General features: G+C 41.9%; 1 protein-coding gene and 1 long non-coding RNA gene across 8 annotated transcripts in view; one reads left to right on the forward strand and one right to left on the reverse strand.

Moving 5' to 3' along the window:
* RASGRF2 (Ras protein specific guanine nucleotide releasing factor 2) overlaps positions 1–17416 on the forward strand; it is a 93329-nt gene extending 75913 nt beyond the window's left edge. For all 4 annotated transcript variants that reach the window (XM_082191879.1, XM_082191877.1, XM_082191876.1 and 1 more), the window contains exons 19-27: positions 3740–3852; positions 4349–4409; positions 6655–6758; positions 7932–8016; positions 8479–8676; positions 8983–9062; positions 12019–12136; positions 13253–13321; positions 14409–17416. In XM_082191879.1, the coding sequence (XP_082048005.1) occupies positions 3740–3852; positions 4349–4409; positions 6655–6758; positions 7932–8016; positions 8479–8676; positions 8983–9062; positions 12019–12136; positions 13253–13321; positions 14409–14501 (921 nt within the window). In that variant the 3' untranslated portion in view covers positions 14502–17416. The remainder of the gene's footprint in view (positions 1–3739; positions 3853–4348; positions 4410–6654; positions 6759–7931; positions 8017–8478; positions 8677–8982; positions 9063–12018; positions 12137–13252; positions 13322–14408) is intronic.
* LOC309514730 overlaps positions 1–18336 on the reverse strand; it is a 61030-nt gene that overhangs the window by 11356 nt on the left and 31338 nt on the right. For 3 of the 4 annotated variants that reach the window (XR_014212139.1, XR_014212140.1, XR_014212141.1), the window contains exon 2: positions 7859–7959. This is a non-coding gene — a long non-coding RNA (uncharacterized lncRNA). Of the gene's footprint in view, positions 1–6296; positions 6589–7858; positions 7960–18336 lie in introns of those variants that run through there. The other variant, XR_014212142.1, reaches the window with a different exon arrangement.

Raw genomic sequence — 18336 nt, forward strand, 5'->3', positions numbered from 1 at the left:
AGATGGGCGCACAAACCCCAGAGTCTGTCAAGACTGGCCCGTTCGGGCAGGGGTACCTTTACCTTTACATCATATACAGGTGGCACTGGGGTTAAACCACAGAGCCTAGGACTTGCCGATCAGAAGGTCGGCGGTTCGAATCCCCGCGACGGGTTGAGCTCCTGTTGCTCGGTCCCTGCTCCTGCCAACTTAGCAATTCAAAAGCACGTCAAAGTGCAAGTAGATAAATAGGTACCGCTCCGGCGGGAAGGTAAATGGCATTTCCGTGCGCTGCTCTGGTTCGTCAGAAGTGGCTTAGTCATGCTGGCCACATGACCCAGAAGCTGTACACTGGCTCCCTCGGCCAATAAAGCGAGATGAGCACCACAACCCCAGAGTTGGCCACGACTGGACCTACCTTTTTACATCATATATGTATGCATATTGTTATATGCTTGCTGTGTGAGTTCATGGCTGCATTATTCTGTTTTCCATACCTTTTCTTACCTGTGAATGTTTGCATTTTATGTGACCTTTCACACACATAAAAGCCACTTCTAGAAATCTAGTGGAAGTTTAGTGCTAATTTCCATGTTAGTTGTGTCCAGGAAAAGAATCCGCTTGCAACATGGAAAATCATGGGGTTTTGCATTGTAATTTTCCTGCCATTTTCATAATCGTGCCAATTCCACTCTACATGATGAAATTTGGGTTAGCCTCCCAGCATACAGTTCTTTCCCGCCATTTTAAAAGTTAGCATGATATGGCAGTAGGTGGCTCAAAAAGCCACAATTCCATAACGTAACAGGTACTGCGGTATAAAAGGACTGTGCAAAATCAGGACAGAACCGCTAGCATTATATTCAGGAAAACATAATGCAGTAAACCCTTGTGTGTCGGAATGCAGACTGTTCTAAACCTTTTTTATAGTCCTCATTCTTTTTTCCTAGGTAAATTGGATTTTACTCACGGCCAAAGTACACATGATGCTCAGTCATGTGGAGTTTGTCCTGGTCTTCCCTCCCCCCCCCACCCCCCCAAAGTCACTACAAAGGTTGCCAAGTAAAGCAGAAGGCTAACCCAGAGGGCAAGGATGGGAGTTTCTTAACCCTTCCCCATCATGCCACTTTATTCTTAAAATCTCATGCCACTGCTTTTTTCTTTTTACCTGACAAGTAAAATGATACATGTATCGGAGAAGGCTGGTCTCAAGCTCCCTGGCTTTTCCTTTATTCTTTGCTTGTTTTATTTATTTATTTATATAGAACATGTATTATTCTCCCCCCCCCCTTTATCATTGAGCCCTAAAAGGCCTCAGTCCTGTATACCTGAAGAAGCGTCTCCACCCCCATCGTTCAGCCAGGACACTGAGATCCAGCGCCAAGGGCCTTCTGGCAGTTCCCTCCCTGCAAGAAGTGAGGTTACAGGGAACCAGGCAATCCACTCCACTGCACTGGCTGTCCCAGTGAAAACTACAAAACATAAGGAGGAATTAGGCAAGGCGTAGTTTGGGCTAGGGGGAGAATATTTGATTCTGCAGAATATGGCTTTGTGAGCAGGATTGAGGAGATTCAGAAGGGACTGCATCCAGCATTCATGCAAGAGCTGCTGCATCAGGATGTTACAGGATGTTGATGTTGTTCATTAAAATAATAGTAACTGATGTATCTTTGTATCTAAAAATGACCTAGTATAGTGCAGACTTAAACGTGGTCACTCAGAAGTAAACACCATTGAATTTAATGGGACTTACTCCCAGGTAAGCATAGAATTTCATACTAAGCTACTAATGAAAAGTTCATGGTTTGAAACTTGCCTAGGCAAGCCACAGTTTTTCTGTCTGAAAAATAGGGGATAATGCAACGGTCTTAGCATACCAAGATTGTTGAAAGGAATGGATAATGCCCATGAAACACTATACAAACATTAAGTATTACATACTTTTCCTATGCTGTTTTATAATTCATCTATTCAAATATGCATGTATCTCTCATGGCTGTTTTACCGTTAATACTGGAAAACGAGTAAGGAGTATTCCTTTGGTTTCAAACGTTAGTTGTGGTTTTTTGTGTTTTTTTAAAAAAACAACTTAAAAGATTGTATGCGTTATAAAAGGGGGTCAGAGACTTGAAAAGAGAAATGAAAAGAAATTATTGTCAATAAATGTGCAGAAGAAGGCTGCTATAGAGAAACTGCACACAAACAATAACCTGCTGCAAAGGAAGTGAAAAGCTTTTTAGCTGCATAGCAACAACTTAACATTCACTCCGCATGCTGGATATTTCTCTGGTTTGGTTACAGATTAAGCAGATTCTGCCTGGAAATAAAACACCTGTGTTGCTATGTGAGGAATATAATGTTTGACAAAGCATCACTGGGCAAATATATTATTTATTATTATTTATTTATGATTTAACCATGAGCAATGTATCTGAAAATACAAATAGATGAGTGAACTTCACATATTTCTTGAGTGTTCTAGAGTAGTTTCAGTGATGGTGATGATGAAGGAGAAGAAGGAGTGTTGGAATACTTCTCATCATTCTCTCAGTAATGGAAAAGCAGTGGCCATAGACAGACAAAGTTTCAGCTAATTTCTATACAGCAAGACTTTTACCAACAGGCTTTGCTCATAGGATAACCAAATCAAACATTTGTTTGGTAAGTCCTTGCAGAAGTCACTAGACACCGAAGCTAAAATATTTAGAAATATGTATGGGGCAATAGCATACATCTTTCCTAATCACGCATTCAAAATAAAATGTACAAGAATTTCAAGAACTTTGCTAGTGACTATTGTTTGGGTTTCTATGGAAACAGATGCTGAATTGCTACCCACATGGTAGCAAACAATCACTATAAAAGGAACCGTTACAAATATACTGGATTGATGAAGCTTTTAGTTTAAATCCTTTATCCAAACATCTGCACTAAACTGAAATGCAAATGACTGGAGTTAGTGTTTCTCAATGACTCCAAACATGAAGATATTTCAGTACATGCATTTTCTTGAATCCACCCCCCACCCTCCCAGTGTCTAATCCTTGGAAATATTCCTCATTGTTCTGGAGAGGGATGCACAAGTATTAACTAAGAGAAAAAGTCAGATTTATTCTCAGAACTGATGTATGTTATCCGTCTAGGTTTGAGGAGGAGATACTATATGTTGCTTTTAAGCATAAGACATTGCTAGGGGAATCCATAGTACAAAATACTGCAGCTTGCAGTTGGCCTAGCCAAATATCACCTATTTTGAAAATCTTCACTAACTAAAATTTAATTTCTGAGCTGAGAAAAGTGCTGATTTTTACCTTGGAAGTCCTAAAATTAATTATTTTTCTGTTGAGATTTGTGTACTACCCTTCATGAAAAATATTAACTATAGTCAGTTTACAAAAACAAAGTACTATAGAAACATAATACGGGGTATGTTTTAATGTTTGTTTAATGTTACATCATTAACTTCAAAAAAATGGCTTAAACCATCAGCTTCTAGATATATTGCATATGTTACCTTAAATGAACTTGATCTTGGATAATAATAGGTAGGTCAAAGTAATGTTGGTTTAGGTATTGCTGTTTTGTAATTCAAAACTCTTGAAACAGATACATTTTAATAACTTCTTGGTTTTGTTCGTTTCAGAACCTTTGGTACAAGGTTCAAATGCTTATTCAAAACAACAGAATTGTGAAAAACAAATGCTGAACAAAAACCCATATGTAGTATGATTACTTCATTCAGAAAAAAATTCTTTTGCAGGATTTTGAGCTAAACAATGAACTGAAGATGAATGTTCTAAATCTGCTAGAAGAAGTTTTGAGAGATCCTGACCTTTTGCCACAAGAAAGAAAAGCTACAGCAAACATCTTGAGGTAAAGCAGTTGAATTAGTTTAATCATGAAGTATTGTTAGGCATTTGTGGGTGCCAGACTGCTCTAAATTCCTGGGTCTAGTAGATGTTAGAGTTTAATCAAGGCTTGGGGGTTAAACTGGATGCCAGAGTTCTAATCACTGGACCCAATTTCCTGTGTTCAGGAGACTGGGGTGACATTCAACAATATTGTAAGAAATGAAGAAATTGTATTCTACATTATCCACACAGCGCTTATTTTCAAGGAATCACAGAAAGAATCACAATGCAGTCACCTTTGCAATAAAAATGTGCTCATTTCTTTCAAGAGTTAAAAATTAAATCTGTTTTTCTCCTAAGGCTAGGAGATTTTGCCAAAATACAGGCTTATATCCACTGATTCTCTGTGATAACTTTTCCAGAGTTTGTTTCAAAAGTACAAAATATCCTTGGTACTGAAATGTCACTAGCCACAGAGATACACATTTTTATATGAAATATTCTGCCACCTATTTTAGAGCACTCTCTCAGGAGGATCAAGATGACACCCATTTAAAAATTGAGGATATAATGCAGATGGTGAGTTAATCTACATAAGCTTATGTCAGATTTATTCATATTTATGTAAATTGGGGTAAATGAAATCACTAGAAATGGTGTTTGGCTGCTTGCTTGTTGCAGCTTTTATAGCAAATTAATTACCGTCCCTTTTGTATTTGCCCTTGACCACTCCCTGTTCTAATCGTTCAACCACATTTGTTTGAAACAGGTGAAAGTATAGCTGTTAGCTGTTCACAGGCTTAGTTGGAAGTTATGCAAAACACAGGCCTTCCATTTGAATATATACAGTGGAGGTCTTTTAGAATGGGACACATCTGTGAATGGGCCTCTTAGCTCATTATGCAAATTATTGGAAATTGCAGTGTCTATTTGCAAGTTAAAGCACAAACAAGAGTGTATTAGGGGGGAAAAAGACTTTATGTGCTGCCACAGACCACAGAAAGATTATTTACATGAGGGAAGCATGAAATGAATTTGAATTTGAACCACAGAATAGCTTGGGAAAACAGATAGCTTTGCAGTTATAGTACTTGCTAATCAAGGTGCAAATTGTGTGTTGCAACAGTGACAGCAAACTTAATTCAGTGTTCAAAGCTTACTGGTTTTGCCCTAGGTGTGTGGACACTAAATTTATCGACCCACATTATGCACCCATGCTTTTAAGTAGGCTTTGCTCTACTCGTTATTTTGCAAGCCCTGTACAATTATAAGTCCCTTATACCTTACTCTTTGCATCTGAATATTTTAGTCTTTGTTAATTCACCAATGCTATGAAGGCACAATAAAGAATCCAAATGACACAGCCCCACCACAAATGGCTTGTTCATATGTGTCAGAGCTGCTTCCAGATCCGAGCTCACAGAGGATCACGCTAGTCAGCATTCACTGTATAAAAGTCTTTATTGATTTACAGTTTCCATTTTCAAGCTGTAGCGCGCAACTCTACGTCTTATAAGCTAGACTGGCGAAGCTCCGTCTGAGTCTCCGCCTCCTGTACACCAACTTAATACCCTAGCCTTACTCCACCTTTTCCTCCTGACCGTTCTTCTCTGGGTCCCTCTGCCCCCTGTGGTCTCTTCCTTCCGGGACTCTTCTGACGCTGACCCCCCGGACCCTTCTGTCTCCTTGCGGCGGGCTTTAGGACCTGGCTCCCTTTCCGGGCTGCTTACTGTGCCGCCTTCCTGTGCATTTGAACTTGGCGCGCGCGCCCAACCTCCCACTTTCCGTTTGACCGTTTCTTCTCTCTCCGATGGAGGTGTGGCCACTCCTGACTCATGTCCTCCCCCCTGCGGCGAGCCGCCTGATCCCGATGCCTGGCGCCCTTCCTCCCCACTGCGCTCTGTTGGGGATGTTGGCCCCGATTTCCAACTGCTGCTCTCTGAACCCCCTTTTGTCCCTTCTTCCTGGGGTGTCCCCCTAAGCTCCCCCCTTGCTCTGGTCACTGGCGCTCCTTTCTGTGAATCTTCCGATTCACTGGAAAGACTCGGAGATCTCGGGTCGTCGTCATCGCTCATCTTTCCTTCGGACTCCTCCCCTTCACTCTCTGTTTCCTCCCTTGCCCTCGCCTCTGCTCCTGAACCCCTGACAATATGGTTTACATTTTGAAGAAGAAAACATATTAATGGATAACCAATGTAGGGAAAGAGAAAGAGAAATGTTAAGGGTTCTCCAAGAAGAGTTTACAAGAACCATGGGCCCTCTTTGCCCAGATGGATGACATAGAGAGGGACCTTGCTTCTCCTCCTCAATCAATATACCTCTTTTGATATCATCAGCAGTAGTATTCTCCTGGCCCAACTCTGTGGGCATGGGTATTGGGGCAGCATTTTTCTGTAGTTACATTGCATGTCAAGGCCCCCAAGCCACCCCAAAGAGAATAAAAACACAAGGGCACAGAATTCTAGGTTCATGTTAACGGGCAAAATTTAGGCCACAACTTTATTGGTTACAGAATGTGAACGGTATTGGCTCAGGCATTGGCATCAACAGACTATAGGTCTCCCGCCTTGCAGGAAGATTGGTAAGGGTAAATTCCAAATGTTCTTGAAGTGTGGGAGTTCTTAATTTTTGCTGAATTGCACCTGAAGTTTCTATTCCTCTTCCATAGTAGAGACGTCTGTTCTGTTAGTACCTTTCCTCTTAGGTTGTTTCCATAAATGAAGAACTGGGCAGTGAAATTGACACTGCCATCAGTTACCTAATGGGGCATGAAACAAACTAGAAGGATTGAAATGGCTGTTTTTGTGTGCTTCCTTGTTTACAGTTAGAGTGTCCAAAACCAGAGTGCTTTGAAACTTTATCGGCTATGGAACTCGCTGAACAAATCACTCTCTTAGATCACATTGTTTTCAGGAGCATACCCTATGAGTAAGTGGCTTTCTGATCGTTATTATCAAGTGAAAATATTTTGTAAGTGAAGTTACAAACTGATTCACATTAGTGACAGGCCTATAAAAAGAATTTGAATGCATAACAGATAGAGCTGTGTTTAGTGCTGCTTAAAAACTATCATAGCATAATAAATGGACTATGAAAGACTTTAATCAAAGTGTTCATTAGCAGCACATGTCTATTGCACTTCTTTGTGAGCAGAATGCAGTTCACTTCCTGAATAGACTTACACACACTCTCTCTCTCTCTCTCTCTCTCTCTCTAGGCTTGAGAACAAGAGCAGTGAATATTGAGCTTATCAAATACATACCCTTTCAGCTTCCTAAATTAGCCATCTCCTTTTAACCCAAGGGATGGTGCTTTAAAATGAAAAGGGGCTTTTAAAAATCCTATACATCTCTGGTTATTTAGCAGTGTGGGATAAAAATTGTATACAGTGGTACCTCGGGTTAAGTACTTAATTCGTTCCGGAGGTCCGTTCTTAACCTGAAACTGTTCTTAACCTGAAGCACCACTTTAGCTAATGGGGCCTCCCGCTGCAGCCGCGCCGCCGGAGCACGATTTCTGTTCTCATCCTGAAGCAAAGTTCTTAACCTGAAGCACTATTTCTGGGTTAGCGGAGTCTGTAACCTGAAGCGTATGTAACCTAAGGTACCACTGTATATGACAAACAATATGAGACACACCTTTTTCCATGTGTATATTTATTGAACGTTGTAACTCGCCCTGGGACCTTGAGTGAAGGGTAATAAATTAAAACAATGCCACGGCCAAAAGCAACAACTTTGGGGATGCCATAGAGAATGCCTCCTCTTGGTCACCCCCCCCCCCAAAAAAAAGAACTTCTGAGGGACTGGCACTACCAAGAAAGCCCCCTGTGCTGATGTTAGAACTTGAGAGGGTCAGTGGGGGCGGGGGAGGGAGCAGGTCTTTCAGGTATGGTAACACACTCCAGTGGGTTCCATCTGCATTAAACACAATAAAACCAAGTACAACACACTGAGGTCCTTGGAGGAAGCGTAAGATAAAATTATATTTTTTTTAATGGTTTATAAGTTAATAATATAAATAAATACAATTAACAATATTCTGGTCTGCCATTTCTGATGACAGTTTCTTCTTTTGTTCTCTTCTTTCTGATTTTTCCAGAGAGTTCCTTGGACAGGGTTGGATGAAACTGGATAAAAATGAAAGAACACCGTATATAATGAAAACCAGTCAACACTTTAATGATGTAAGTTGATGTAAATGCTTTACCTTCCAGACTCTTCATGACTAACTATAGAAAAAACCACCAGAGCATTCAATTTTCCTAACCTGCTAGCCAGCAATTGCATAGTTGCAGTTGACTAAAATCTTCAAACACTAGCAGAAGAAATTAAACTATACCCTTGTTTAATAAAAACAAAATAATACCAATCTTGTTTCACATTCCTTAGTTTATTGATTTCTGCTTCGATTACATCCCTTGATTCACAACTGAGAGCCCACTGCCAAGGGCAACTTGCTGTAAGGTGAAGATTGTTCTGCCTTTGCCATCTTCCTCAATTCACTTTTTCTTGTGCCATTGCCATTTATGCAATATATGCTTTCTTAGTGTTAAATGCTAAAAAAAAACCCATCGTTGTAATTCCATTTATACTGTTAATAGCATGCTGTAAATAGAAATATTCTAAGAACTGCTTCTTTGACCTAGATGAGCAACCTTGTGGCTTCCCAAATTATGAATTATGCTGACGTTGGTTCACGTGCTAATGCAATTGAGAAATGGGTAGCTGTGGCAGACATCTGCCGATGTTTGCACAACTATAATGGTGTGCTTGAAATCACATCAGCCTTGAACAGAAGTGCAATCTACAGACTGAAGAAAACCTGGGCTAAGGTTTCTAAACAGGCGAGTAATCACAAAATGTGTTATCTGTGTAATGGGTATTGTCACTAGAAATATTATAAGTAAATGGTTTGCAGTGGTTCAGAATGATGTAACCACATCACTAGAAAATCAGTACTTTAACCATCAAGAACAGGACCGACCTTATCATGGGGCCACAGGGAGCATTACATTCTCATAATCCAGCACTAGAACCCCACCGTGTTTGTCTTGCATTTGAACGCGTTTCAGCAGAATTTTCTTAACCTGAGTAGTATCATATTCCATTTTGCTATAAGGAGTGAATCTTCTAATTCGTTTTCTTTGTAGGCTAAAGCCCTTATGGATAAACTTCAGAAGACTGTATCATCTGAGGGAAGATTTAAGAATCTCAGAGAAACACTCAAGAAGTATGTTTCAAATTATTACATTTTGCTGTGAATAGTGGATAGTTATTAAGATAATACTTCAGCTAGCTATCTTCTGTGGGAGTAAAACTGAACAATTAAGAAATCATTTTTTTTAATACAGGCTTCATGGAATTCAATTCCAATGTTTTGTTGAACATACTCCAAAGTCATTATCATGTATAGATTTTTATAGTATCTCTGGGTAGTGCCAGAGCATATAAACCTATTATTCTGTATATAATGTGTCCTAATAGAATTGTAGAAACTTTTCCAATAAATGTATGGCCACATTAATTTTAAAAAACTGCTGGGAATATCCAACAACCTGGATAGCCAACCTGGTGCCCTCCATATGTTGTTGGACCACAAGTCTCATCCTCCCTGACCATTGGTCATGCTGGCTAGAGCTGATGGGAGTTTCAGTCCAACAATATCTGAGGGGTCGTGTGGGCTGTCCCTGACCTATATAATATCTCCATAGCTCTGAGATTCATATGAAGAGTTCAAAGAAGGTAGCTTCTGTGCAATTATTTGGAAGTGATAATTTTGGGGAACAATCTACAGTGGTGCCTCGCAAGACGAAATTAATTCGTTCCGCAAGTCTCTTCGTCTTGCGAGTTTTTCGTCTTGCGATGCACGGTTTCCCATAGGAATGCATTGAAAATCAATTAATGCGTTCCTAGGGAAACCGCCTTCAGACAGACTGTCCCCGGACCTCTTCTGAAGGCTGGGGGGGGGGGGAACAAGGGCTTTTCTTCCCACCCCCAGCATTTTAAAAAACCCCGGGACAGCGGAGGACTTCTCAGCTGTCCGGGCGATCTTAAAATGCTGGCGGGCGGCATTTTAAAATCGCCCCGGGACAGCGGAGGACTTCTCCGCTGTCCGGGGCAATTTAAAAGCCCCTGGGAAGGCAGGCAGGGGGGACAAAGACTTTTGCCCCCCGCCCGCCTTCAGAGGAGGTCCTGGACCTCTTCTGAAGGCGGGCGGGGGGCGAAAGTCTTTGCTCCCCCCTGCCTGCCTTCAAAAGCCCTCCGGGACAGGCAGGCAGGGGGGAGCAAAGACCTTCGCCCCCCGCCCGCCTTCAGAAGGTGTTCCCTCCCCCCCGCCCGGCTTCGGAGCACCGGGAGAAGCCGGGCGGCGGCGGGAGGTCTTCCCTCCCCCCCGCCCGGCTTCGGAGCACCGGGAGAAGCGATCTCCCCGCAGCCCCTTGCTTCAAAAGAGGTCCGGGGGCAGCGGGAAGTGCTTCCCGCTGTCCCCGGACCTGGGGCTGCGGGGAGAAGATCGCTTCTCCCCACCGCCCCTTGCTTCAAAAGAGAAGACCCGCTGTCCCCGGGGCAAGCTTCGTTTTGCGAAGCAAGCCCATAGGGAAATTCGTCTTGCGAGGCAACTCGAAAATGAAAAAACCTTTCGTTTTGCGAGTTTTTTGTCTCGCGAGGCGTTCGTCTTGCGGGGTACCACTGTACCAGCACTTCTGTGATGCTATCTCCATTCACTTTGATGGAGTTTCCCTTGCAGCCGCACTATAAAGTGAGTGGATGTTGGGCTGAGCAATACTTGACGATTTATGCAAATGCTAACATGCTTGTTGAATACATAGAGTTGATTCTGAGTAAGCTGAACTGAGCGTTGACCCATTGAAATAAATAGACCTAAATTACTTATATTCATTAATTTCAATGGGTCTATTCTGAGCAAGACTAGCAATAATCAGCAGAGTTCACAACAGACTTACAGCACAGTCCTATAACATTTCGATTCAGAGGTAAGTCCCACAGTGTTGAATGGGGCTTACTCCAAGGTAGAAGTATGTATGTATACCGTATTTTTCGCTCCATAGGATGCACTTTTCCCCTTCTTAAAAACTAAGGGGGGAAGTCTGTGCGTCCTATGGAGCGAATGCAGGGGGGAGGCAGGCAGGAAAAGCCCCCAAGAGCCGCACACAAGCTTTGCACGTGTCTTGCGGGCTTTTCCCCAGGAGGGAGACGGGACCGCCGCTCCCCGACCTGTTCTGGTGGCTGGAGTCGGGGGAAGCTCGGGCTTCCCCAGCCCCGCCCCACAGGCTCTGGGAGCGGAGGCAAGGCTACCTGAAGCCCCCTGAGCACAGCGGCAGTTCACGCTGCGCTCAGGGGGCTTCAGGCAGCTATCTGCATGCCTTCGGAGCGCAGCGGGAGTTCTCGCTGCACTCAGAAGGCTTGCGGATAGCTGCCTGAAGCCTGGAGAGTGGGAGGGGTCGGTGCACACCGATCCCTCTTGCTCTCCAGGCTTCGCTTTGCTGGAGAGGCTGCATAGTTTTCCCTCTCTGCGCAGCACCCCTTCAGCGAAGCAGAAGGAGAAATGAAAGGGGCTCCGTTTCTCCTGCCGCTTCGCTGAAGGGGCGCTGAGCAGAGAGGGGGAGAATCCCCCCCCCCGTTCTCCCCCTCCTATGGTCCGGTGTGTCCTATAAAGCGAAAAATGCGGTACTTTACAGTACAGTCTCATTTCACTACTGCAGGTAGGCATGTTCAGTTTTATTATTTTCCTGAGTGATGCACACTATCCCCAAGGAGTATGACCTGTTCATATCTCAAGATCCAGAAACACTTTCTTTTCAGGTTTTGAAGACATAAATAGCAGTTGCACTTTTCTTCTACACATTCAGGCATTCACTTACTTGCTTCTTTGCAATTTATGTAAGGCTTAGCTATTTAAGAAAATATGTCAGATATGGAATGTATTAGAGTAATTATAGCTCAGTTATAATTGCTTACATGAATTCAGGCTCAATCAGCTCAAAGTCATCTTAAGACTATAGTCCCATGCATACATATCAGGGAGGTGAAACCCCAGTAGGTACAATAGACTGTGATTCCAGATTGGGCTGTATGTCATTCAAAAAACTCAGGAGTTTATAGTGAAAAGGTTAGAATGACCCATGTACAAGACATAAGAGTAAAACCTAAAATTTCTTATCGTGCAGTTGTAATCCGCCTTCAGTGCCATATCTCGGGATGTACTTGACAGACCTGGCATTTATTGAAGAAGGAACACCCAACTTTACTGAAGAAGGTCTTGTCAATTTTTCCAAAATGCGAATGGTAATACTTCTCTCTACATTTTGGTTTCAGTTTATAAGGACTTACTATTGACCATATATTGACTGCATTTCAAGGTGTATTATAGGTAGAAATGAGAACGAAATTGTTTATTATTGTATGCAGGGTCAATGTTCTATCACCACCTGCTGGTGAATTTTGGAGCATCCATAATCCAGTTTATATGTATGTACACACATTTTCCCGTTTGTACTAGAGTAAGTTGAAGATGATCAGCTGAGTCAGCTGTTTTGCATTCAGTGAAATATATAGATAATGTACAGAACCTAGAACTCCTTAACCAGCATTAGTTGCCTATGAGGAGCATGTATGTGTTTTCCAGCAATCAGAAATGCACAGAAGGGCATAATCAAGTTATTTATTTAGTTCATAAAATGCATATATTATATTTCTTTGTCATGCACAAACAGCATGCTTTGAGAAGAGGGCAGTTTTCAGGAGATAATTAAACTGCAATAGATGCATTTACAGTTGATTCATAAATTAAATATTAGGTGGATTTGTGTAAATGAGGGAAAGGTCAATATGGCCCAAGTGAGGTTGAAATTGTAATTCAGAAGAAGATACATGTAAAAGTCTCCTGAAACGCCATTTGTTGCGGGATAGAATATTTTAAATTCTAGTGAAGTCAGTGGCTTGGATCCAAAGTTGCTCCTCCATTCACAACTTCCCCTAAACATAACACACACATACACACACACCGCCTTTTCACACACCATTCCGAAGATTCTCTCAAGCACTGGGAGCAGGGGTTTTTTAATAGCATGCAGGGTGCTGCAGAGGAAGAAGGGAGGCAAGAAAAAAACCATTACAGTGGTACCTCTCGTTACGAACTTAATTTGTTCCGGAGATCCGTTCTTAACCTGAGATACCACTTTAGCTAATGGGCCCTCCCGCTGCCGCCACGCGATTTCTGTTCTCATCCTGAGGTAAAGTTCTTAACCCAAGGTACTACTTCTGGGCTAGCGGAGTCTGTAACCCAAGGTACCACTGTACATGGTAATAAACTCTGTTCATTCATGAAAGGAAAGTTAGGATCCAAGCTAGTATGTATGAAATTAAACAAGAGACTCTTTTTTATATTTGTTTCTTTAACAGATATCACATATTATCAGGGAGATACGACAGTTCCAACAGACTTCCTATCGCATAGAATACCAACAAAAGGTATTGTACTTTCATCTGTCCTCTTGCACCAATATAAAGTTTCTGTGGTGCTCTAGGTGTACAACCACATTTTTCATTTAGTGGAAAAGGAGATGTTTATGACTCATCGTTAAATCTAAAATATTGGCTAGATCATTTGTTTTCCTTGAATAGCACAATAAGTTCTGTTCAGGAAGGGTGCAATGGGAACAGTGATCTGATATGTCCTATTTACAGGGACAGCAAGCTAGCTCTAAGTTTATAATTGCAGAGTCTCCAATAAATTGCATTATCTGGAATTCCACATTTATTACTTTTGCTAAAGACTTACATTTGTGAAATAATGTGGATTAGGGATGGGAGGCTGGAAGATTGTTTGAGATCTACTTGGGTATTTGCAGTACAGTCCCATAGGACGCTCCATCCCATAGGACGCACCTAGTTTTTTTGGGGGGAAATAAAGGAAAAAAATTTTCCCTTTATTTCCCCCCCAAAAAAACCAGGTCGGGGAAACCGAACTAGGTCGAGGAACAGCGGGATGGCGGCGCTGCACCTCTTTGCTGTCCCCCAAGCTTGTGGGCTGGCCAATGTCTGTCCGGCGGGCGGGGCGCTCTGCTTCAGGGCGCCCCTCGTGCCGGGCGGCAGGCTGCTATCCGCAGCGTGGGGAGCCCTGCGGGAACTCCCGCAGGGCTGCCTAGGCTGCGGATGTGTTCCCAAAGCGTCAGGCGCTGTGCTTTCAGCACGCCCGGCGCTCCGGGAAGCAGGCTGCTATCTGCAGCCTAGACAGGCCTCTGGGACCTCCCGCAAGGCTGCCTAGGCTGCGGATGTGTTCCTGAAGCCTGGAGAGCGAGAGGGGTCAGTGCGCACCGACCCCTCTCGCTCTCCAAGCTTCAGCGAAAGCCTGCATTCGCCCCATAGGACGCACCCAGATTTCCCCTTCATTTTTGGAGGGGAAAAAGTGCGTCCTATAGGGCGAAAAATACAGTAATTTGTGTTGTAAACCGCTTTGAGATTTGGTTATTTAAAATATAAAGCAGTATAGAAATGAATTTAATAATGATACAGGCAATCCTCGTTTTGCACGGGGGTTCCTTCTCCTTTCTTCTAGGTCACTCAGTACTTACTTGACAAGAGTCTCATCATAGATGAAGATACTTTGTATGAACTATCCCTAAAAATTGAACCTAGGCTGCCTGCCTGAAAAAAATATCAGTGCTGTCCTTCAGCCTACAGAGAACTTTAGAGTAATGGGGAAATTATGCATGATGTGCCCCCCTACAGAATGCAAGGGGGAAAGCTGGAAGAAATTCAAATTCCCTTTTCGATTAAGGGACTCAAGATTCCTTTTTGGGCACAGAGAAGCAGTTGCTGGAAGTAAAAGACGAAACGCCAGAGATGTTGATTAAACAGCTGTTGTTTTGCAAACGTGACAGTTTAGTAAAACAGAGACCTAATGAAGAAGAAAGGAAATGGCTGTAATAACCACACTGAATGAGGCAATAATGGGGCAAAGTTAAGTATGGATAACACATTCCATTAGACTTCAATGAATGAGGAAATACAAGTGTAAAGCAAGAGGCTTTGCCTACCCTTATTTGGATACAATGTAGGACCCACAAAGAGCATGCAAGGGACTACATATTTTGATCCAGTTTGCAATTCATCGTGTCCATTGTAAAGTAATATTTTAATCCGTAGATGATAATATCTAAGAGCATCATCAACTGCATTTGTTACTTAAACCATTCATTCAAAGTATCTTATTTGTCAATAAATCCTGGTATCTCCTTTCCCCAAAAGGCTGGGGAGCAGAGATGCAGCATATTAAAAGCTACCTTAATATTGTACATACATTTTTCTTTCTCTAGAAGTATGATTAGTTAATCTAGGGTACAAATGGATACACTACCTTACAATGTTGTCAGACATGCACACTTGGGTGGGACTCTGATATTTGAGTTCCTGGCCTTATAGAACAGGAATGGGGAACTGACCAATTGTCACGCTGGCTGAGATTGATAGGAATTGCAGGCTAGCAGCATCCATAGGGCCACCAACCCCCCAACCCCTACTATAGTAGATTAATTGCTTTGCTCTTGGTTTTGGCAGAGCTATTTCTATAACTTTTGTTTAAAAATATGTTCCCCCATACTGAGCATACCATGTGTGCTCCTGTGCATATATGCACAGCACTTTACATGTGTGGGCTTCCTCCATCAACTTTGGAGAGCAGTTGCAAGCAACTAACCCACTGCTAGCACTAAGCTTTTCTCCCTCCTTGCATTAGTACCAAAGCCCTATCTCCCATCAGGAATAGGTCAACCAAAGTAATCTTATGACTGCATCGTATGACTTGGAACTCCTGTTAGTCTCATGTACTTTAGAACCGGTTCTAAAGGTTTAGATGTTGGCAGTATCAGACAGAATCACACCCATGCATTGCTGCTACATGCCATTGCACTGTGACGTGCATTTAAACACCGCTGAGCCTCACATAATGGTTGCAGGGAGCTCCTTGCACACACTAGAACTCAGTGGAGTCTTTGCAGCCTTGAACATATAGGAATTACTGATTATTTTGCACGTAACAACATTGCTAAGAAAGGTTGATCTATATAAATTACACTCTGGCACCAGTAATTCCGGGGGACGGGAAGAGTAGAAACATTTATTGATTTTTTAAAAAGCAGTAATTCGTCCACTCATTGGATAAATGAAAACAAACTTTGTTCCCTTTTAAAATACTGCAAAGGATTCCACCTCCACTAATCCCCTTCCCATATGCCATCCTTAAGAACCAAAACTTATGGGACACAATCCAGGGAAAATCAAGCAACTTTAGGTCATATTGAATTCAACAGGAAGAATGTACTTTTAATATTTATCAAATCAGTGTGGTTTCTGACTTGTGCCCCTTGGTACTAGCCTTCCCCCCCCCCATGTGCTCCCTGATTAAGTCCTTTTATTTAAAATGCTTGTGGTACTTCCCATAGTTCTTTGATAACATGTAGCCTCCTTTTTGTAGTTGCATGGAAAGTGAACACAAACACATCACTAAAAACAGAATGCAGATACTAGCACTGTTGAATAACTAGGCTGGAAAAGTGCCCTTACTTTTCCAATGACTTATCAGCCAGTTGACAAAATAGGGCTAAATATCATTATTTACCTCCCTTAAACCCTCTCAGGGAGATAAGTGTTTTAAAAAAAGATTGCCATCTCTAAGGCATATTTGAACTGATCTGTACCAGACTAAGCTGCTAAATCCTAACAATAGAAAATGAATCTGCCTAGCTTCTGTTTTGTTTGCGTATTTTTTCATCTTTATTTGCACTTTAATATATATTGTCGGCCCAGAGAAGAGCTGAACAATAAATTCCGCTTATGTCTAACTGCAAATACTACTAGCATGTATTAAGTATCTGTGCAGTAATAAGTTTTATTGTTTCTACCTGCTAGAGGCCTGGGTTTTACTATTATTAATAAACGCACGACTGGATGTCAAAGAAGTCTTGGGAAATTCTCAGTAAGTTTTTGTTTTTTTAAACAAACAAAAAATAAGTAAAATTCCTAAGGCATGTTTTAAGTACTTCTGGTTAATGAATGTGGTAAACTTTAACTTGGGGAATGCTATTTATAGATGTATATTTATTGCTTGTCCTTTCATTAGCGTCCACCAGGAAAAGCAGACTGCATCTTGAGGCATGATAAACAGAAGCATGGGTTATTTGGACAAAACACTTATTTTACTGCATATTTTTTAAAAAATAAATTAATCCATATGGCAGTTATTTAAGAAAGGTGCTCACATCTCAAAAGGAGGTACCTTTTTACTTGTCTGTGGGTTCTCCCCTTTCTATTATTTTTGTTCCACTCACCTACCCACCACAAAACCTATACAATGTAATACCTGTAGTTCTTTATGGGCATTATCTGTGATGTACAGGGGTTGATCATTTATAACTTCATTTTCTTGTATTTCATTTTGCAATGTCAGCTTTGCACTTGGGGAGGAGCCTTTGCATATCCTGGTGTATAAGTGCAGCAGAAGGTGCATTTCTGTGTCTTTATCCTATTTATTTTACTCCTGTTATTAAAATATAAGTTAACCCTGTTGCTGTGGGGTCCTTGTTGTCTATGTTTAACCTCTTATAGTTTCACAGTTTAAAGCAAAGCTGAATTGATCACTGTCGCCCCAATCAGATGAAGGAAATTAATGTGTGAAAATGGGCTTCTATGCACATTTCTGCTGTGACACAGATGCAAGTTAGCTGCAAAGTTTAGGAATCTTGACTTGACCTACTAGCATGCACCACTCTCTTGCACCATCTCGTAGAAGAGTACACTTTCATTACAAGTGTTCTGAAGTAGTGAAGGAGGCAATTAGACTGAATTTCAGCACTCCTTTGGCTATCCAAACTGGCCTATAATTTCTATGGGTCATGGTATGGGGATGGTATCCACAATATACAAAATACTGCTCCTACAAACCCACTCATCTCAATAAAAAAATCAATGGGAGAATGATATAGGTTACAAAATAAACCCTACTGAATGGACCAAACTGTGGTCTAAACCACCCTTTAAATCCATCTCAGCCAAAAGAAGGGAACTCACTTTGAAGTTAATCTGTAGATGGTACCTAACACCATGAAAGCTGGTGCTGATACACCCAGGAATCTCACCAAAATGCTGGAGAGGTTGCCACTCTACAGACACATACCTCCACGTGTGGTGGGATTGCCCCAAAATTCAATCCTTTTGGACATTAGTTATTTTGCATATTTCTTGTAGGACTAAACGGAAACTAGAAGCCACTCCAGAACTGGCCTTACTGAATATCTTCCAAGACAGTAATGCACATTCACACTGCAAAGAACTCATATCATCTACTCTCAGCAACCAGGAGCATCATAACTAGACACTGGAGGGACCTGCCAGGAGTAAACATGGGCCACTGGTACCAAACCATATGGGAAACAGCCCTACTAGAAAAGCTCATCAACAAACTGAAACTAGCACGGGAACAAACAAAA

The sequence above is a fragment of the Podarcis vaucheri genome (genome assembly GCF_965113315.1).
Source record: "Podarcis vaucheri genome assembly, chromosome: 11".
Taxonomy (NCBI): domain Eukaryota; kingdom Metazoa; phylum Chordata; class Lepidosauria; order Squamata; family Lacertidae; genus Podarcis; species Podarcis vaucheri.